The 22,574-nt window shown below is 57.7% G+C and overlaps 1 protein-coding gene across 1 annotated transcript; it reads right to left on the bottom strand.

Annotated features, from left to right (window-relative positions):
- Positions 1-15: 15 nt before the first annotated feature.
- On the bottom strand, positions 16-22,089 carry LOC121340083 (neuroblast differentiation-associated protein AHNAK-like). Its single transcript, XM_041412482.1, is given in 8 exon segments — positions 16-4,334; positions 4,336-5,617; positions 5,620-8,891; positions 8,894-11,931; positions 12,043-16,015; positions 18,035-18,243; positions 20,926-21,082; positions 21,921-22,089. Coding segments are annotated over 7 exon segments (14,784 nt in total). The 5' UTR covers positions 21,921-22,089; the 3' UTR covers positions 16-1,481.
- Positions 22,090-22,574: the final 485 nt, after the last annotated feature.

Below are 22,574 nucleotides of genomic sequence, written 5' to 3'. Positions count from 1 at the left end.
CTGCAAAGGGAAAAGGTTTCTTCCATTTTTTTTGGGGGGGGGGGATTTTATTTTAATTTTTATTTTTTTTAATTTAATTTATTTCAACTTCCCCTAAAAAATCCTCCCAAACAAAACTTTTTTATCCCGGACTCCCGACGCACCTTTGGGGTTAAACGAGAGGGAAACGGGGGCTTTTTATCAAATTATAATACAAAGGATGTAACAAAACCCACCAAAAAACGGCCAGAAAACAGATTGAAAATTAAAAAAAAAAAAGGAAAATAAAATGTAAAAAAAGGTTAAAAAAGGAAAAACCTCGGATTGAATTTCCAGCCCAGGGGACGACGCTGGCTCGGAGGTCACAGCTGAGGGTTTTTGGTTTGGTTTTAGTGATAAATCCAAGCTTTTGGTTTATTTTTGGTAGTAAATCCATGGGTTTGGTTTGTTTTAGGAATAAATCCGTGGTTTGGGTTAATTTTATAAATAAATCCTTTTTTTTTTTGGTTTATTCTACTCAATAAATTCATATTTTTTGGTTTATTCTGCTCAATAAATTCGTATTTTTTGGTTTATTCTACTCAATAAATTCATATTTTTTGTTTATTTTTCTCAATAAGTTCATATTTTTTGGTTTATTCTGCTCAATAAATTCGTATTTTTTGTTTATTTCTTTGGCTAAATCGATTTAATTTTATTTTTTAATTGTTCCCCTTTGGTTGATTTTCCCAACAGACCCAATTTTGTCTCTGTCACTTCTTTTATTTAATTTATTTTGATATTCATTTCTTCAATAAATTTTTTTTAAATGGATCTACATTTTAACTTTGGTTGGTTTTATTAATTCCACTTTCTTCTTTTTTTAGTAAATCCATATTTTTGCTTTGGTTTTTAACATATCCACAGCTTTGGTTAATTTTTTTTTTTAATAAATCCACAGTTTTGGTTGTTTTTTATATAAAAAACCTCATGTTTTTTAAATAAAAAAATCTACACTTTTGGTTTCATTTCTTTCACAAACCAAATAACCCAAAATTTTGAATAAATCCACTGACCCAGCAGAACCTGAGGCCCTGCAGAAAATAAAAAAAAAACAAAAAAAAAGGCCAAAAATAAAGTTAAAAACTGAGGGGAAGGAGAAAAAAAAAAAAAACCCAAAAAGACCAAAAAAAAAAATTTAATTTCCACGAACCAAACACTGAAAATATTTCGGGAGAGGGAGGAGGGAGAAAAAAAAAAACCAAAAACAACAAACAGGGGACACAAAATAAACCCCAATAAAAATATCAAAAAAAGATAAATTGGGAGAGAAGAAGTGAAAGCTCTCGGCACAGGGGGGGACCCCAAAAATCCGGGGGGAGGGACCCCCAGCCCCTCCCCCCCTCTGTACACGCGGGGGTCCCTCGGTCCAGGCCTATGTACAACCCCCCTGGCGGTCACTCTTTGGCCACCCCGGGGTCACTCTTTGGCCACCCCGGGGTCACTCTTCGGCCACCCCGCGGTCACTCCTTGCGCTTGGCCACCGCCAGCTCCAGGCCGGGCACTCGGACCGCGGCGCGGGCCACGCCCTCGGAGGAGGACGAGGAGGACAGGCGGGATTTGGGGGACCCCGGCGCCCGCCCCCCGTCCTCGGGCACGGCCGTCACCTCGTAGCAGCCCTTGGCCTTGGAGCCGATGCCCCCGAAGGTCCCGAATTTGCCCTTGGGCTGCCGGCCGGCCTCGGGCTCGGCCGCGTGCTCGTCGCTGAAGGACGACGAGCGCGGCCGCGGTTTCTTGCTGCGGAACAGCGAGAACTTGGCCTTGGCCGCCGGCGCCTCGGCCTCCGGCTCGCCCTCGGCCGGGCCCAGGCTGGATTTGGAGCTCTTGAGGTCGCCCTTGGAGCCGGACACCGAGCCGGACGCCGCCTCGGGGGACGCCGGCGTGGCTCCGCCGCCGGCGCGGCCTTTCTGCTTGGAGAAGTTGAATTTGGGCATCTTGAGCTTGGATTTCTTCAGCCGAGCCTCGGCCTCGTCCGGCTCCGGCTCGGCCGCCTCGGGGAAGTCGACGTCCACCCCGACCTCGCGGCACTTGGCCTCGGGCTCGGAGAAGACGAATTTGGGCATCCGCAGCTTGGGGAAGGAGACTTTGACCTGGCCGCCCTCGGCGCCCGCCTTGGGGCAGGAGGCGTGGAAGGTTCCGGAAGCGGCGCCGACCGACGGCGGCGTCGCCTCGGCCCCGCCTTTCACCTTCGGCCCTTTCACGTTGACGTTCAACCCCGAGCCGGACACTTCCAAGGCTGGAGCCTCCAGGTGGACGCCCACCCCTTCCACGCTGACCTTTGACCCTTTGATGTCACCGGCCGCGCCCACGTTTGGTCCTTTCAGCCTCAGGTCGACTTCCGGCGTGGAGAATTTCGGCCCTTTCAGCTCCACCTCGGGGCCTTCCAGCCCCAAACCGGAGCCCTTCAGCCCCCCCTTGAGCTGGGGGCCCTCCAGGGTGACCCCCGCGTCCCCCCCGTCCACGCCGGGGCTGGAGATGCTGAACTGGGGCAGCTTCAGGGACGGGAGCTTGATGGTGCCCCCCAAAATTTCCAAGCCGGAGTCGTCCGCCGACACCTGGGGGGATTTGACGCCGACGTCTCCTTTCAACTTTGGTCCTTTCGCGTTGACATCCAAATCCAGGCCGGGGACGTCCATCGAGGGCCCCTGGAGGTCCAGGGTGACCCCCGGGGACTGGACGGAGCAGGGGACGCCCCCCTGGACCTCCAGCGTCGGGGACTTCACAGCGGGCAGCTTCACCTTGCCCCCGAGGCCGCCGAGGTCCAGGCCGGGCGCGTCCACCGAGCCCGAAATGTCCAAATCTCCCTTTAATTTTGGTCCTTTCAGGTTCCCCTCCAACTCAGGTCTGGAGATCTGGGGCCCTTTGAGCTTCACGTCCACCTCCGAGCTCACGTCCGGCATTTCCAGCCCCAAACCCGTTTTCCCCCCCTTGGGCCATCCCAGGTTCACCTCGGGACCTTCCAGTTGTGCTCCGGCAATGCCAACTTCACCTTTTACTTTTGGTCCTTTCACGCTGACGTCCGGTGCCGCGGCCGAGGGGACGGTGACGTCCATCCCGGCGGGGCCCTTCAGGTCCCCCCCGATTTTCACGTCCCCCGTGCCCACCTGGACCCCGGGGAGTTTGAATTTCGGGCTCTTCAGGTTCACCTCAGGACCTTCAAGATCCGCGTTGAGGCTCGGGCCCTTGAGGTCGCCCTTGACCTCCAGATCGCCCTCGACTTTCGGGACCCCCACCGAGGCCTCCCCACGGAATTTGTGCGATTTCAGGTCGAATTCGACGTCCGGGAAGGAGATCTTCCCAAACATGGGTTTCTTGCCTTTGGGGGACTTCATGGCGGCGTTGCCCCCGATGGTGACGTCGGGGCTGGGGACGTTGAGCTCCACGTCCAGCTCGGCCCCCGCCGCGTTCACGTCGAAGGCGCCCTTCTTGCCCTTCACTTTGGGGCCGCTCATGTGGATTTTGGGCATCTTGAACTTGCTCTTCTTGCCCTTCCCGGACAGGTGGGCCTCAGGTGACTCCACGTTCAGCTCCGCCTCAGGTAAATCCACCTCCGCCTTGGGGCTTTTCATTCCGAACCCAAATTTGGACTTTTTAAACTTGGGAACTTTGATGTTGGCTTCTGGGACCTCGACGTTCAGGTCAGGACACTCAACGTCAACTTCAGGGCCTTTGACTCCGAATTCTGGGCCTTTGAGGTCGACCTCGGGGCCTTTCAGGTGACCTTCCACCTTTGGGGTGGAAATGTCAAAGCCGCCCTTGGTTTTGTGGCCTTTCAGGTTCAAGTCTATCTCGGGCATGGAGATTTTGGGGACGTTCACGTGCATTTCGGGCATTTTCACTTTAGGACCTTTCACTTTGCCCTCCAGACCTTCAACGTTGACCTCTGGCAGGCTGACATCAACCTTGGGGCCTGACAGATCCACCTCGGCCTTCGGCAAGTCCACGTCCACGTCGGGACCTTCGCCCTTCAAGCCAAATTTGGGCATTTTCATTTTGGGCAGCTTCACTTTCCCCTCCAGACCGTCAACGTCGAACGCCGGGCCCTCAACGTCGACTTTGGGGCCTTTGATGTCGACCTCGGGGCCCTTCAGACCCCCCTCGAGCTTGGGGCCGTGCAGGTCACCTTTGACCTTCAGGCCCTTCAGGTTCAGGTCGATGTCGGGCATGGAGATCTGGGGGGTCTTGACGTGAATTTCGGGCATCTTGACCTTGGGCCCTTCCAGGGTCACGTCCGGCGCCTGAATGTCCACTCTGGGGCCCTTGAGGTCGACATCTGGGCACTGCAGGTTCCCCTCCAGCTTGGGGACGGAGACATCAGGTCTTGACGTGAATTTCGGGCATCTTGACCTTGGGCCCTTCCAGGGTCACGTCCGGCGCCTGAATGTCCACTCTGGGGCCCTTGAGGTCGACATCTGGGCACTGCAGGTTCCCCTCCAGCTTGGGGATGGAGACATCGATGTCACCCTTGACTTTGGGGCCCTTCAGGTTGAAGTCAACGTCGGGCATGGAGATTTTGGGGGCCTTGATGTTCATCTCGGGCATCTTGAACTTGGGGCCTTTGATCTTCCCCTCAGGACCTTCCAACTCAACACCAGGGAGGTCAACATCGACTTTGGGGCCTTTGATGTCAATTTCGGGACCTTTCAGGTCTCCCTCAAGCTTTGGGACAGAGACATCGACATCCCCCTTCAGTTTGGGGCCCTTCAGGTTGAAATCGACGTCGGGCATGGAGATCTTGGGGGCCTTGATGTGCATCTCAGGCATGGAAAATTTGGGACCTTTGACTTTGCCGTCGACGCTCAGCTCAGGAGCCTCCACGTCCACGCTGGGGCCTGAAATGGACACGTCACCCTTGGGGAGGGTCAGGTCCGCGTCCACCCCGTCCCCTTTGAATCCAGGCATGGAGAATTTGGGCATCTTGAACTTGGGAAGCTTCAATTTGCCCTCGGGGCCGTCGATGCTGACATCGGGGGCGGTGACGTTGACCTCGGGACCTTTCAGCTCTCCTTCCACACTGGGCAGGGACACGTCCACGTCACCTTTGACCTTGGGGCCCTTCAGGTTCAGGTCGAGGTCGGGCATGGAGATCTTGGGGGCCTTGATGTGCATCTCGGGCATCTTGAACTTGGGACCCTTCACCTTCCCCTCTGGCAGCTCCACGTCCACCTCTGGACCTTCAATGTCCACCTTGGGACCGGACAGATCCAGGTTTCCTGTCGAGAGGTTCACGTCCACCTCGGGGCCTTCTGCCTTGACCCCGGGCATCCCAAATTTGGGCATCTTGAACTTGGGGAACTTTATTTTTCCTTCTGGGCCGTGAATGTCCACATCGGGCGCTTCAATGTCCACTTTGGGGCCCTTGATGTCCAGTTCAGGCCCCTTGATGTCACCTTCCAGTTTGGGGACAGAGACGTCGATGTCCCCCTTGACTTTGGGGCCCTTCAGGCTGAAGTCAACATCGGGCATGGAGATTTTTGGGGTCTTAAAATGCATCTCAGGCATCTTGAACTTGGGGCCTTTGATCTTCCCCTCTGGGAGGTCAATGTCCACCTCTGGGCCTTCAATGTCCACCTTGGGGCCGGACACATCCAGGTCTCCTTTACGTCCACGTCAGGCCCTTCAATGTCCACCTTGGGGCCAGACACATCCAGGTCTCCTTTTGGGAGGTTCACGTCCACCTCGGGGCCTTCTCCCTTCATCCCAAATTTGGGCATTTTGAACTTGGGCATCTTGAATTTTCCTTCTGGACCATGAATGTCCACGTCTGGCACATCAACGTCCACTTTGGGGCCCTTGATGTCGATTTCGGGGCCCTTCAGGTCACCCTCCAGCTTTGGAAGAGACACGTCCACATCGCCCTTGACTTTGGGGCCTTTGAGGTTGAAGTCAACGTCGGGCATGGAGATTTTGGGGGCCTTGATGTTCATCTCGGGCATCTTGAACTTGGGGCCTTTGATCTTCCCCTCGGGACCTTCCAACTCAACGTCAGGGAGATCAACATCCACTTTGGGGCCTTTGATGTCGATCTCTGGGGCTTTCAGGTCCCCTTCCACTTTGGGGACAGACACATCAACGTCTCCCTTTAATTTGGGGCCCTTCAGGTTCAGATCAAAGTCGGGCATGGAGATTTTGGGGGCCTTGATGTTCATCTCGGGCATCTTGAACTTGGGGCCTTTGATTTTCCCCTCAGGGCCCTCGATTTGAACATCTGGAGCAGAAACATCAAATTCGGGGCCTTTCACGTCCACCTTTGGCCCTTTCAGGTCTCCTTCCACGCTTGGCAGTGACACGTCCACGTCTCCCTTGACTTTGGGGCCCTTCAGGTTCAGATCAAAGTCAGGCATGGAGATTTTAGGGGCCTTGATGTGCATCTCAGGCATCTTGAACTTGGGGCCTTTGATCTTCCCCTCGGGACCTTCCAGCTCAACATCGGGGAGATCAACATCCACTTTAGGGCCTTTGATGTCGATGTCTGGGGCTTTCAGGTCCCCTTCCACTTTGGGAAGGGAAACATCAACATCCCCCTTCAGTTTGGGGCCCTTCAGGTTCAGGTCGATGTCGGGCATGGAGATCTTGGGGGTCTTGAAATGCATCTCGGGCATCTTGAACTTGGGGCCTTTGATCTTCCCCTCTGGCAGCTCCACGTCCACGTCAGGCCCTTCAATGTCCACCTTGGGGCCAGACACATCCAGGTCTCCTTTTGGGAGGTTCACGTCCACCTCGGGGCCTTCTCCCTTCATCCCAAATTTGGGCATTTTGAACTTGGGCATCTTGAATTTTCCTTCTGGACCATGAATGTCCACGTCTGGCACATCAACGTCCACTTTGGGGCCCTTGATGTCGATTTCGGGGCCCTTCAGGTCACCCTCCAGCTTTGGAGCAGAAACATCGATGTCACCCTTGACTTTGGGGCCTTTGAGGTTGAAGTCAACGTCGGGCATGGAGATCTTGGGGGCCTTGATGTGCATCTCGGGCATCTTGAACTTGGGGCCTTTGATCTTCCCCTCAGGCCCTTCAATGTCCACCTCTGGACCTTCAATGTCCACCTTGGGGCCTTTGATGTCGACGTCCGGCAAGCTCAGGTCCCCTTCGATTTTTGGTGCGGACACATCGACGTCCACCCCCCCTTTGACCTTGGGGCCTTTCAGGTTGAGGTCCAGCTCCGGCATGGAGAGGTTGGGAGCTTTGATGTTCATCTCGGGCATTTTAAATTTGGGGCCTTTGATTTTCCCTTTCGGACCTTCGACGTCGATGTCGGGAACTTCCACGTCCACCTTGGGTCCTTTCAGGTCCACCTGGGGCAGGGACACGTCCACGTCCCCCTTCACTTTGGGGCCCTTCAGGTTGAGGTCGATGTCGGGCATGGAGATTTTGGGGGCCTTGATGTTCATCTCGGGCATCTTAAACTTGGGGCCTTTGATCTTCCCTTCCGGCCCCTCAATGTCCACCTCCGGACCTTCAATGTCCACTTTCGGACCGGACACATCCAGTTCTCCTGTCGGCAGGTTCACATCCACCTCTGGCCCCTCCCCTTTAAACCCAGGAACCCCAAATTTGGGCATTTTGAACTTGGGCATTTTGATTTTCCCTTCTGGGCCGTGAACATCCACGTCGGGGGCCTCGATGTTGACCTTCGGGCCCTTGATGTCCACCTCAGGCGCTTTCAGCTCCCCTTCCAGTTTGGGGGTGGACAGGTCAAACTCCCCCTTCATTTTGTGCCCCTTCAGGTTCAGCTCCACGTCCGGCATCGAGACTTTGGGTGAAGAAATGTTCAGAAAAGGCATTTTGAATTTGGAACCCTTGGATTTTCCCTGGATATCCAAATCCGGAGCCTGGACCTCGACTTTCGGTCCGGACAGTTCCACCTCAGGCTTTTTCAGCTTCACATCCACCTCGGGGCTTTGAACTTTGGGGCCAGAAAAGCCAAACTTGGGAAGTTTAAACCTGGATTTTTTAGCTTTTCCTTCGAGGTCAACCTTTGGCCCCTCCAGCTCAAGCTCCGGCCCCTTGATGTCCACTTTTGGGCCTTTCAGCTCGCCCTCGACCTTGGGAAGAGAAGCATCGAGGTCACCTTTGATTTTGGGGCCTTTCAGGTTCAGGTCGATGTCGGGCATGGAGATCTTGGGGACATTGAACTGCAGCTCCGGCTTCTTGAACTTGGGGCCCTTCAATTTCCCTTCGGGGCCTTCAACGTCCAGGTCGGGGACAGAAACGTCGACTTTTGGACCCGAAATGTTGACCTCGGCCTCGGGGAGGTTCACATCCAGGTCGGGGCCTTCCACTTTGGGCCCAGAAAAGCCGAATTTGGGCATTTTGAACTTGGGCATTTTAACTTTCCCTTCTGGGCCGTGAATGTCCACGTCGGGTGCTTCAATGTCCACTTTGGGCCCTTTGATGTCCAGTTCAGGCCCTTTCAGGTCACCTTCCAGTTTAGGGACAGAGACGTCGATGTCACCCTTGACTTTGGGGCCCTTCAGGCTGAAGTCAACATCGGGCATGGAGATTTTGGGGGCCTTGATGTGCATCTCAGGCATCTTGAACTTGGGGCCTTTGATCTTCCCCTCGGGACCTTCCAATTCAACATCAGGGAGATCAACATCCACTTTGGGGCCTTTGATGTCGATTTCGGGACCTTTCAGGTCTCCCTCAACCTTTGGAAGGGACACGTCCACGTCTCCCTTCAGTTTGGGGCTTTTGAGGTTGAAGTCAACGTCGGGCATGGAGATCTTGGGGGCCTTGATGTGCATCTCGGGCATCTTGAACTTGGGACCTTTGATCTTCCCCTCTGGCAGCTCTACGTCCACCTCTGGCCCTTCAATGTCCACCTTGGGGCCAGACACATCCAGGTTTCCTGTCGAGAGGTTCACGTCCACATGTCCAGTTCAGGCCCCTTGATGTCACCTTCCAGTTTAGGGACAGAGACGTCGATGTCCCCCTTGACTTTGGGGCCCTTCAGGCTGAAATCAACATCAGGCATGGAGAACTTGGGGGCCTTGATGTGCATTTCGGGCATCTTGAACTTGGGGCCTTTGATCTTCCCCTCGGGACCTTCCAGCTCAACATCGGGGAGATCAACATCCACTTTGGGGCCTTTGATGTCGATGTCTGGGGCTTTCAGGTCACCCTCGAGTTTGGGAGCAGAAACATCGACATCCCCCTTCAGTTTGGGGCCTTTGAGGTTGAAGTCAACATCGGGCATGGAGATCTTGGGGGCCTTGAAATGCATCTCGGGCATCTTGAACTTGGGGCCTTTTATCTTCCCCTCTGGCAGCTCCACGTCCACCTCTGGGCCTTCAATGTCCACCTTGGGGCCGGACACATCCAGGTCTCCTTTTGGGAGGTTCACGTCCAGCTCTGGACCCTCTGCCTTGACCCCGGGCATCCCAAATTTGGGCATCTTGAACTTGGGGAACTTTATTTTTCCTTCTGGGCCATGAATGTCCACGTCTGGCACATCAACATCTACTTTGGGGCCTTTGATGTCCAGTTCAGGTCCTTTCAGGTCACCCTCCAGCTTTGGAAGGGACACATCCACATCACCCTTGACCTTGGGGCCTTTCAAGCTGAAGTCAACATCAGGCATGGAGAACTTGGGGGCCTTGATGTGCATTTCGGGCATCTTGAACTTGGGGCCTTTGATCTTCCCCTCGGGACCTTCCAGCTCAACATCGGGGAGGTCAACATCCACTTTGGGGCCTTTGATGTCCAGTTCAGGGCCCTTGAGGTCACCTTCCACCTTGGGAAGGGAAACATCGACATCGCCCTTGACCTTGGGGCCTTTGAGGTGCAGGTTGATGTCAGGCATGGAGATCTTGGGGGTCTTGAAATGCATCTCGGGCATCTTGAACTTGGGGCCTTTGATCTTCCCCTCTGGCAGCTCCACGTCCACGTCAGGCCCTTCAATGTCCACCTTGGGGCCAGACACATCCAGGTCTCCTTTTGGGAGGTTCACGTCCACCTCGGGGCCTTCTCCCTTCATCCCAAATTTGGGCATTTTGAACTTGGGCATCTTGAATTTTCCCTCAGGACCATGAATGTCCACGTCTGGTGCTTCAATGTCCACTTTGGGGCCCTTGATGTCGATTTCGGGGCCCTTCAGGTCACCCTCCAGCTTTGGAGCAGAAACATCGATGTCACCCTTGACTTTGGGGCCTTTGAGGTTGAAGTCAACGTCGGGCATGGAGATCTTGGGGGCCTTGATGTGCATCTCGGGCATCTTGAACTTGGGGCCTTTGATCTTCCCCTCGGGACACTCCAGCTCAACGTCGGGGAGGTCCACATTGACTTTGGGGCCTTTGATGTCGATGTCTGGGGCTTTCAGATCTCCCTCAAGCTTTGGAACAGAGACATCGACATCCCCCTTCAGTCTGGGGCCTTTGAGGCTGAGGTCGATGTCGGGCATGGAGATCTTGGGGGCCTTGATGTGCATCTCGGGCATCTTGAACTTGGGGCCCTTCAGTTTCCCCTCAGGGCACTCTAGGTCAACGTCGGGAAGGTTGACATCAACTTTGGGGCCCTTGATATCCAATTCAGGGCCCTTCAGGTCACCCTCCAGCTTTGGAGCTGAAACATCAACGTCCCCCTTCAGTTTGGGGCCCTTCAGGTTGAGATCGAAGTCGGGCATGGAGATCTTGGGGGCCTTGAAGTGCATCTCGGGCATCTTGAACTTGGGGCCTTTGATCTTCCCTTCTGGGCATTCCAGCTCCACATCGGGCACCTCGACATCAACTTTTGGACCTTTCAGTGACACCTCCGGCCCTTTCAGGTCCCCTTCAAGCTTTGGCACGGACACATCCACATCACCTTTGACCTTGGGGCCCTTGAGGTTCAGATCAAAGTCAGGCATGGAGATTTTGGGGGCCTTGAAGTGCATCTCGGGCATCTTGAACTTGGGGCCCTTCACCTTTCCCTCTGGGAGGTCAATGTCCACGTCGGGAGCTTCGATGTCCACTTTGGGACCTTTGATGTCCACGTCTGGGCCCTTCAGGTCACCTTCCAGTTTGGGGGCGGAAATGTCTACGTCCCCCTTCAGTTTGGGGCCCTTCAGGTTGAGGTCGATATCAGGCATGGAGATCTTGGGGGTTTTGAAGTGCATCTCGGGCATCTTGAACTTGGGGCCCTTCAGTTTCCCCTCAGGACACTCCAGGTCGACGTCGGGGAGATCCACATCGACTTTGGGGCCTTTGATGTCGACCTCTGGAGCCTTCAAATCTCCCTCGATTTTCGGGAGGGACACGTCCACGTCTCCCTTCACTTTGGGGCCCTTCAGGTTCAGATCAAAGTCGGGCATGGAGATCTTGGGGGCCTTGAAGTGCATCTCGGGCATCTTGAACTTGGGGCCTTTGATCTTCCCCTCGGGGCCCTCCAGTTCGATGTCAGGGACATCCACGTCCACTTTGGGTCCTTTCAACTCCACATCCGGCACTTTCACGTCACCTTCTATTTTTGGGGCAGACACGCCCACTTCTCCCTTCAGTTTGGGACCCTTCAGGTTCAAGTCGACATCAGGCAGAGAAAATTTCGGTGCCTTGATGTTCATCTCCGGCATCTTGATCTTGGGTCCCTTCCACTTCCCCTCTGGACCTTCAACGTCCACGTCAGGAACGTCCACATCCACCTTCGGACCTTTAATGTTCACATCCGGACCTTTCAGGTCGCCCTCCAATTTGGGGACGGAGACATCCACACCCCCCTTGACTTTGGGGCCTTTCAGGTTCAGGTCAATGTCAGGCATGGAGATCTTGGGGGCCTTGATGTTCATCTCGGGCACCTTGAACTTGGGGCCTTTGATCTTCCCCTCTGGGCCCTCAATGTCCACACTCGGCATCTCAATGTCCACCTTGGGGCCAGACACATCCAGGTCTCCTTTTGGGAGGCTCACATCCACCTCGGGACCTTCACCCTTCATCCCAAATTTGGGCATCTTGAACTTGGGCATCTTGAATTTTCCCTCAGGGCCGTGAATGTCCATGTCTGGCACATCAACGTCCACTTTGGGGCCCTTGATGTCGATTTCCATCCCAAATTTGGGCATCTTGAACTTGGGCATCTTGAATTTCCCCTCAGGGCCATGAATGTCCACGTCAGGTGCTTCAATGTCCACTTTGGGGCCCTTGAGGTCGATTTCGGGACCTTTCAGCTCACCCTCCATCTTGGGGACAGAGACATCGACATCTCCCTTCACTTTTGGACCCTTCAGGTTCAAATCAATGTCGGGCATGGAGATCTTGGGGGTCTTGAAATGCATCTCGGGCATCTTGAACTTGGGGCCTTTGATCTTCCCCTCTGGCAGCTCCACGTCCACCTCTGGCCCTTCAATGTCCACCTTGGGGCCGGACACATCCAGGTCTCCTTTTGGGAGGTTCACGTCCAGCTCTGGACCCTCTGCCTTGACCCCGGGCATCCAAAATTTGGGCATCTTGAACTTGGGCATCTTGAATTTCCCCTCAGGGCCGTGAATGTCCACGTCGGGTGCTTCAATGTCCACTTTGGGGCCTTTGATGTCCAGTTCAGGCCCCTTCAGCTCACCCTCCAGCTTTGGAAGGGACACGTCCACATCGCCCTTGACCTTGGGGCCCTTCAGGTTGATGTCCACGTCGGGCATGGAGATCTTCTGTGTCTTGATGTGCATCTCAGGCATCTTGAACTTGGGGCCTTTGATCTTCCCCTCGGGACCCTCCAAATCCACGCCGGGCACCTCGACGTCCACTTTCGGCCCTTTAATGTCCACTTCTGGAGCTTTCAACTCCCCTTCCACCTTGGGGAGGGACACGTCCACATCTCCCTTCACTTTGGGTCCCTTCAGGTTCAAATCCACGTCCGGCATCGAGATTTTGTGGGGTTTGATGTTCAGCTTCGGCATCCGGAATTTGGGACCTTTCCATTTCCCTTCCGCTCCTCCAACGTCCACCTCCGGCCCCTCAACGTCCACCTCTGGCCCAGAGATGTCCACCTCTCCTTTGGGCAGGGTCACGTCCACCTCGGGCCCCTCCATTTTGGGGCCGGACACGTTGAAATGAGGCAATTTCATTTTGGGCATTTTCAGTTTGGCCTCTGGACCTTCCAGGTGGACGTCCGGGACCTCCACGTCCACCTTCGGCCCCTTGATGTCACCTTCGACCTTGGGGAGGGACACGTCCACCTCTCCCTTCACTTTGTGTCCCTTCAGGTTCAAATCCACGTCCGGCATCGAGATTTTGGGGGATGTGATGTTGAGTTTCGGCATCTTGAATTTGGGGCCTTTCACCTTCCCTTCTGGACATTCCAAGTCCACCTCGGGCACGTCAACATCCAACTTGGGACCTTCCACTTCCAACCTGGGACCTTCCACATCCAACTTGGGACCTTTCACGTCGATTTTGGGACTTTCCACATCCAACTTGGGACCTTTCACGTCGATTTTGGGACTTTCCACATCCAACTTGGGACCTTTCACGTCGATTTTGGCACCTTCCACATCCACTTTGGGGCCTTTCACGTCGATTTTCGGGCCCTTCAGCCCAGAAATTCCGACATCCCCTTTGAGTTTCGGGGCCTTCAAGCCCAGATCCACATCTGGCATGGAGAGTTTTGGGGTCTGAACATTGAGTTCGGGCATTTTGAACTTGAGGCCTTTCCCTTTGACCTCCGGCCCCTCCACGTCCACGCTCGGGACGTCGATGTCCACCTTGGGGGCGGAAATGTCCACCTGCCCCTTGGGGAGCGTCACCTCCAGCTCGGGGCTCTCTCCCTTCACCCCAAATTTGGGCATTTTCATCTTGGGGAACCTCAGTTTACCCTCGGGCCCTTGGACGGCCAAATCTGGGGCTTCAACCTCAACTTTGGGGCCCTTGATGTCCAATCCGGGGGTCTTCAGCTCCCCTTCCAGTTTTGGGGTGGAAACGTCCAAATCTGCCTTGACTTTGGGCCCTTTGAGGTTCAGGTCGATGTCGGGCATGGAGATCTGGGGGGTTTTGATGCTCACCTCGGGCACCTTCACCTTGGGGCCCTTCAGCTCCACGCCGGGGACCTCGACGGCGACGCCGGGACCCGAAACGTCCACTCCGCCCTTGGGAAGGGCCACCTCGAGCTCGGGGCTCTCTGCCTTCACCCCAAATTTGGGCATTTTCATCTTGGGGAACCTCAGTTTGCCCTCGGGCCCTTGGACGTCCAAATCTGGGGCTTCAACCTCGACTTTGGGGCCTTTGATGTCCAGCTCGGGGCCCTTCAAACCCGGCACGGACACGTCCAGGTCGCCGCTGGCCTTGGCACCGTTCATGGTCAGGTCCACGTCCGGCATGGAAATTTTGGGGCCCTTGAGGTGCATTTGGGGCCCCTGGATGTCCAAACTTGGCGCCTCAACGTCCACCTTGGGGCCGGACACCTCCACGCCGCCCTTGGGGAGGTTCACGTCCAGCTCGGGACCTTCTGCCTTGACCCCGGGCATCCCAAATTTGGGCATTTTGAACTTGGGCATCTTGAATTTGCCCTCGGGGCCATGGACGTCCACTTCGGGTGCTTCAGTGTCCACTTTGGGGGCCTTGACGTCCACGCTCGGGACGCTGACGTCCACCTTGGGGCAGGAGACGTCCACCCCCGCTTTGGGAAGGGTCACATCAACACTGGGGCTCTCTCCCTTCACCCCAAATTTGGGCATTTTCAGCTTGGGGAACCTCAGTTTCCCCTCGGGCCCCTGGATCTCCATTTCTGGGCTCCCAACCTCGACTTTGGGGCCTTTGATGTCCAGTCCGGGGGTCTTCAGCTCCCCTTCCAGTTTTGGGGCAGAAACATCCAGATTTCCCTTCACTCCGGGCCCTTTCAGGCTCAGGTCGACGTCGGGCACGGAGATTTGGGGGGTCTTGACGCTCATCTCGGGCACCTTCACCGCGGGGCCCTTGATGTCCACTCCGGGCACCTCCACCCCAATTTGGGGCCCTTTAAGGTCCAGTTGGGGTCCCCTCAATTCGCCCCCCACGGTCGGCACGGACACGTCCACTCCTCCCTTCAAGCCAACGTCCATCTCCACGCCCTTCAGGCCACCCCCTGGCCCGGCCACGTCCACCTGGGGACCCTTGGGGCAGAGTCCTTTGATGTCCCCTTCCCCTCGGGGGCCCTTCAGGTTCAGGTTCACGTCCGACAGCGAAATTTGGGGCGTTTCCACCTTCTTGAAGGTGGGGCCTTTCCATTCTCCTTCCGGGGCCACCTCGGGCACGGCCACGCCCTTGGGGACATCCGCGGTGCCGCCGTCGCCCTGGGCGGTGAATTTGGGGAAGGTCAAGTGCGGGATTTTGATTTTCCCCTTGGCGCCGTCCGGGGCCGCCACCTCCACGCCGGGGACGTCCAGAGGAGGGGAGGGGACCTTGGTGGCACCTTTGACCGCCACGTCCACCTGCGGCACCGGGGCTTTGCCGGACGGGGACGAAACGTCCGGCGCGGGCGAGCAGGTGACGTCCATCCCCGTGCCCACCTGCGGGGCCGCGGCTTCGCCGCCGGCCCGGAAGCCGAATTTGGGGATTTTTAACGTCGGGATCTTGATCTTGCCCACGTCCACGGGCGGCGAGGAGACGCTGACCTCTCCCTGCGGACACGGAGCCACGCCGGACACGCGGAACGACCCGTCCGGCTCCCCAAACTGTCCGTTGGCCTCGACCCGGGGCGACCCCGGCAAGGCGCCGGAGCCCTTCCAGCCCGGCAGGGATTTTCCAGTTTCTCCAGCAGGAATTTGGCTCTGGGGCTCCGTTCTCAGGTGGAGCCCCTCGGGTGGGCCGGGCAGGATCCCCGGCCCCGCTCGGACATCGGCGCCGAGCTCCGGCGTGGGGACGCGGACGTCGGGGCCGCCGAGGCCGCCGAGGTCGCCGTCGTGGCTGGTGACGTCCACGGTGTAGGCGGTGAGCTTGCGGGTGACCGTGATGGTTCTGCTCTGCGTGGCCCCGGCTTCGGCCTCGGCGCCGTCCTCGGACTTGAGCCGCGGTTTGATTTTGGTGGTGTAGATGCGCTGGTACTCCTCGTCATCGCCGCTCTGCGGAGGAGAGGGTGAGCGCCGGACGGTGCTTCCTCCCCGTGCCCGTCCTCATCCTCATCCCTGTCCTTGTCCCCATCCTCATCCTCATCCTCATCCTCATCCCCGTCCTTGTCCCCATCCTCATCCTCATCCTCATCCCTGTCCTTGTCCCCATCCCCATCCTCATCCTCATCCTCATCCTCATCCCTGTCCTTGTCCCCATCCTCATCCTCATCCTCATCCTCATCCCCGTCCTTGTCCCCATCCTCATCCTCATCCTCATCCCCGTCCTTGTCCTCATCCCCATCCTCATCCTCATCCTCATCCCCATCCTTGTCCCCATCCCCAACCTCATCCTCATCTTCATCCTCATCCCCGTCCTCATCCTCATCCTCATCCCCGTCCTTGTCCCCATCCCCATCCTCATCCTCATCCCCGTCCTTGTCCCCATCCCCATCCTCATCCTCATCCCCGTCCTTGTCCCCATCCCCATCCTCATCCTCATCCCCGTCCTTGTCCCCATCCCCATCCTCATCCTCATCCCCGTCCTTGTCCCCATCCCCATCCTCATCCTCATCCCCGTCCTTGTCCCCATCCCCATCCTCATCCTCATCCCCGTCCTTGTCCCCATCCCCATCCTCATCCTCATCCCCGTCCTTGTCCCCATCCCCATCCTCATCCTCATCCCCGTCCTTGTCCCCATCCCCATCCTCATCCTCATCCCCGTCCTTGTCCCCATCCCCATCCTCATCCTCATCCCCGTCCTTGTCCCCATCCCCAACCTCATCCTCATCTTCATCCTCATCCCCGTCCTCATCCTCATCCTCATCCCCATCCTTGTCCCCATCCCCCACCTCATCCTCATCTTCATCTTCATCTTCATCCTCATCCCTGTCCTCATCCTCATCCCTGTCCTTGTCCTCATCCCAGTGATCCTCATCCCCCTCATCCCCCTCATCCCTCTCATCCTCCTCCTCCTCACCATCCTCATCCTTATCCTCGTCCCTCTCCTTGTCCTCATCCCCCTCATCCTCCTCCTCCCCACCATTCTCATCCTCATCCTCCCCCATCCTCACCCTCCTCACCTTCATCTTCATCCTCATCTTCATCCTCATTCCCATTCTCCTTCTCATCTCCTTCCTCATCTTCATCCTCATCCCCATTCTCCTCCTTCTCATCCCCTTCCTCATCCTCATCCTCCCCACCATTCTCGTCCTCATCCTCCCCCATCCTCATCTTCATCACCTTCATCTTCATCCTTATCTTCATCCTCCTTCTCCCCACCATTCTCGTCCTCATCCTCCCCCATCCTCATCCTCATCCTCATCTTCATCATCTCCATCCTTATCTTCATCCTCATCCTCATCCTCCTCCTCCCCACCATTCTCATCCTCATCCTCCCCCCTCCTCATCTTCATCTCCTTAATCTTTATCCCCATCCTCATCCTCGTCCCTGTCCTTGTCCTCATCCCCCTCATCCTCCTCCTCCCCACCATTCTCGTCCTCATCCTCCCCCATCCTCATCCTCATCCTCCTCCTCCCCACCCTTCTCATCCTCATCCTCCCCCCTCCTCATCTTCATCCCCTTCATCTCCATCCTTATCTTCATCTTCATCCTCATCCTCCTCCTCCCCACCCTTCTCATCCTCATCCTCCCCCCTCCTCATCTTCATCTCCTTAATCTTTATCCCCATCCTCATCCTCGTCCCTGTCCTTGTCCTCATCCCCCTCAACCTCCTCCTCCCCACCATTCTCATCCTCCTCCTCCCCCATCCTCATCTTCATCACCTTCATCTCCATCCTTATCTTCATCTTCACCCTCATCCTCCTCCTCCCCACCATTCTCGTCCTCATCCTCCCTCATCCTCATCCTCATCCTCATCCTCATCCTCATCCCCATCCTCCTCCTCCCCACCATCCTCATCCTCATCCTCCCTCCTCCTCATCTTCCTCTCCTTAACCTTCACCCTCATCCTCCTCCTCCCCACATCTTCCTCCCCCTCACCCACCCTCCTCCTCCTCGTCCTCCTCGCTCACCAGCACGACCTCGGGGCTGCCGGGCGCGAAGGCCAGCTGGCCGCAGCCGTGTCCGAGCTGGCCGCAGCCGTGTCCGGCCGTGGGCGAGCGGTCGCCGCGGCGCTGCAGCCGCAGCCCCAGCGTGTGCTGCCCCATGCTCTGCAGCAGCTGCGCCGCCTCCCCCGACTGCAGCTTGTCGAAGTAGACGGTGGCGCTGACGATCTGATCCCCTGGGGACGGGGGACAGCCGGGTCAGGGGTCTGCTGGGGAGGGGACACCGGGAGGGACCCCCCTGTCCCCGACCGGGGGGAGCAGAGGGGGCAGAGGCTCCCGAGGTGACACCAGAATGGACCAAAAATCTGATTTTGAACCCCAAAAGTCTCAGGGAAGAGGCCCCTGTCCCCATTGCGAGTGACCGTGGGGTGAGCAGAGGAGGCAGAAGCTCCTGAGGTGCCACCAAACTACCCCAAAAAACCAATTTTGAACCCCAAAACTCTCAGGGATGGACCCCTGTTCCCACTGTGAGTGACCACGGGGTCATCAGAGGAGGCAGAAGCTCCTGAGGTGCCACCAAACTACCCCAAAAAACCAATTTTGAACCCCAAAACTCTCAGGGATGGACACCCCTGTCCCTGCCTGAGTGACCACGGAGTTAGCAGAGGGGGCAGAAGCTCCTGAGGTGCCACCAAACTACCCCAAAAAACCAATTTTGAACCCCAAAAGTCTCAGGGATGGACACCCCTGTTCCCAGTGTGAGTGACCACGGGGTCATCAGAGGAGGCAGAAGCTCCCGAGGTGACACCAAACAACCCCGAAAAACCAGTTTTGAACCCCAAAACTCTCAGGGATGGACCCCTCTGTCCCCATTTTGAGTGACTGCGGGGTGAGCAGAGGGGGCAGAAGCTCCTGAGGTGCCACCAAACAACCCCGAAAAACCAGTTTTGAACCCCAAAACTCTCAGGGATGGACCCCTGTCCCCACTGTGATTGACCATGGGGTGATCAGAGGAGGCAGAAGCTCCTGAGGTGCCACCAAACAACCCCGAAAAACCAGTTTTGAACCCCAAAACTCTCAGGGATGGACCCCCCTGTCCCCATTGTGATTGACCATGGGGTGAGCAGAGGGGGCAGAAGCTCCTGAGGTGACACCAAAATGGACCAAAAATCCCATTTTGAACCCCAAAACTCTCAGGGATGGACCCCTGTCCCCACCATGAGTGGGTCACCACCCACAGGGACAGAGACAGAAGCTCCTGAGATGCCACCAGGATGTCCCCAGGTCCCCAAAACTTCAATTTTAACCCCCAAACCCTCAAGATTTGGCCCCCAAACTCTTGAACCACAGGGTCACCACCCACGGGGACAGAGGCAGAAGCTCCTGAGATGCCCCCAGGACGTCCCCAGGTGTCCCCAGAGCCCCCAGGTGTGCCCACCTTCCTTGACCACGCCCATGCGGGCGGCGGGCGAGTTCTGCTGCACGCGGCGGACGAAGACGCCGTCGTCGGTCTGGGCGATGGTGATGCCGTGCGAGCCGCTGCCCTGCCAGTTGGGCAGCAGGATCTCGCGCGTCTCCTCCTCCTCGCGCTCCATCTGCCCGCGACACGGGACACGGGATGTGGGACATGGCACACGGGGATGGACACGGAACATGGGATGTGGGGATGGACACGGGACACGGGACACGGGATGTGGGACATGGGACACGGATGGACACGGGATGTGGGACACGTGGGGATGGACACGGGACACGGATGGACACAGGATGTGGGACACGGGATGTGGGACACGGGATGTGGGACATGGGACACGGATGGACACGGGACATGGGACACGGGATGTGGGGATATGGAACACGGGACACGGGACGTGGGGATGGAACACGGGACACAGGATGTGGGGATGGAACACGGGACACGGGATGTGGGGATATGGGACACAGATGGACACAGGACACGGGACACACGGATGGACACGGGACACGGGATGTGGGACATGGGACACGGATGGACACGGGACATGGGACACGGGATGTGGGGATATGGAACACGGGACACGGGACGTGGGGATGGAACACGGGACACAGGATGTGGGGATGGAACACGGGACACGGGATGTGGGGATATGGGACACAGATGGACACAGGACACGGGACACACGGATGGACACGGGACACGGGATGTGGGACATGGGACACGGATGGACACGGGATGTGGGACACGGGATGTGGGCATGGGACACAGGACATGGGGATGGACACGGGACACGCAGATGGACACAGGACATGGGACATGGGGATGGACACGGGTCAGGGGTCAGCAGGGCTGGACACGGGGTCAGGGGTCAGCGGGGGGCTGGACACAGGACTGGGGGTTAAAGGGAGAGGCTGGACACCGGATTTGGGGTCAGGGTGGGGCCGGACACCGGGTGTGGGTCCGGCCAGGGACTGGACACGGGGTCTGGGGTCAGTGGGGCTGGAGGGGTGATCAGAGGAGGCAGAAGCTCCTGAGGTGCCACCAAACAACCCCGAAAAACCAGTTTTGAACCCCAAAACTCTCAGGGATGGACCCCCCTGTCCCCATTGTGATTGACCATGGGGTGAGCAGAGGGGGCAGAAGCTCCTGAGGTGACACCAAAATGGACCAAAAATCCCATTTTGAACCCCAAACTCTCAGGGATGGACCCCTGTCCCCACCATGAGTGGGTCACCACCCACAGGGACAGAGACAGAAGCTCCTGAGATGCCACCAGGATGTCCCCAGGTCCCCAAAACTTCAATTTTAACCCCCAAACCCTCAAGATTTGGCCCCCAAACTCTTGAACCACAGGGTCACCACCCACGGGGACAGAGGCAGAAGCTCCTGAGATGCCCCCAGGACGTCCCCAGGTGTCCCCAGAGCCCCCAGGTGTGCCCACCTTCCTTGACCACGCCCATGCGGGCGGCGGGCGAGTTCTGCTGCACGCGGCGGACGAAGACGCCGTCGTCGGTCTGGGCGATGGTGATGCCGTGCGAGCCGCTGCCCTGCCAGTTGGGCAGCAGGATCTCGCGCGTCTCCTCCTCCTCGCGCTCCATCTGCCCGCGACACGGGACACGGGATGTGGGACATGGGACACGGGTGGACACGGGATGTGGGACATGGGACACGGATGGACACAGGATGTGGGACACGGGATGTGGGACACGGGATGTGGGGATATGGGACACAGGACACGGGATGTGGGCATGGGACACGGACACACGGATGGACACGGGACACGGGACGTGGGAGATGGGACATGGGACACGGGACATGGAACACGGGATGTGGGACATGGGACACGGATGGACACGGGACATGGGACACGGGATGTGGGGATATGGAACACGGGACACGGGACGTGGGGATGGAACACGGGACACAGGATGTGGGGATGGAACACGGGACACGGGATGTGGGGATATGGGACACAGATGGACACAGGACACGGGACACACGGATGGACACGGGACACGGGATGTGGGACATGGGACACGGATGGACACGGGATGTGGGACACGGGATGTGGGCATGGGACACAGGACATGGGGATGGACACGGGACACGCAGATGGACACAGGACATGGGACATGGGGATGGACACGGGTCAGGGGTCAGCAGGGCTGGACACGGGGTCAGGGGTCAGCGGGGGGCTGGACACAGGACTGGGGGTTAAAGGGAGAGGCTGGACACCGGATTTGGGGTCAGGGTGGGGCCGGACACCGGGTGTGGGTCCGGCCAGGGACTGGACACGGGGTCTGGGGTCAGTGGGGCTGGACACGGGGTCTGGACACGGGGTCTGGGGTCAGTGGGGCTGGACACGGGGCTGGGGTCTGTGGGGCTGACACGGGGTCCGTGGGGCTGACACGGGGTCCGGGCTCCGGCCCCGCTGACCTTGGCGCGCTCCCGGTGCCGGTACCGGGCCGGATCCGCCCCGGGAATCCTCGGGCCTCGCTCGGGAACCTCGCGGCGGCTCCGGTGTCACCTCCCAGCCTGGGGGGACAGCGGGGGCACCGTGGGGCACGGGGAGACCCCCGGGACACCCCCGGGACAGCCCCGGGACACCCCCGGGACACCCCCGGGACACCCCCGGGACACCCCCGGGACACCCCCGGGACACCCCCGGGACACCCCCGGGACACCCCCGGGACACCCCCGGGACACCCCCGGGACACCCCCGGGACACCCCCGGGACAGGGGGACACCCCCGCGACACCCCCGGGACACGGGGACACCCCCGGGACACCCCCGGGACACGGGGACACCCCCGGGACAGCCCCGGGACACCCCCGGGACAATGGGGACACCCCCGGGACACCCCCGGGACACCCCCGGGACACCGGGGACACCCCCGGGACACCCCCGGGACACCCCGAGGACACGGGGACACTTCGGGGACCCCCCCCCTCCCCCCGGTATCCCCGGGGTCACCTCGGTTTTTTTGTTTTTTTGGGTTTTTTTCGGGATTTGCGGGAATTCCGGCGCTGGGAGGGGCCGGGCAGGGGGGGGCACCGTGGGAATGTCACCCGCCCCTTGTCCCCCTGTCCC

Source organism: Onychostruthus taczanowskii, unplaced genomic scaffold (assembly GCF_017590055.1).
Source record: "Onychostruthus taczanowskii isolate IOZ18803 unplaced genomic scaffold, ASM1759005v1 scaffold397, whole genome shotgun sequence".
Lineage (NCBI taxonomy): Eukaryota > Metazoa > Chordata > Aves > Passeriformes > Passeridae > Onychostruthus > Onychostruthus taczanowskii.
Note: the sequence above shows the minus strand (reverse complement) of the source record. Positions and strands in the feature narration are given on the sequence as shown.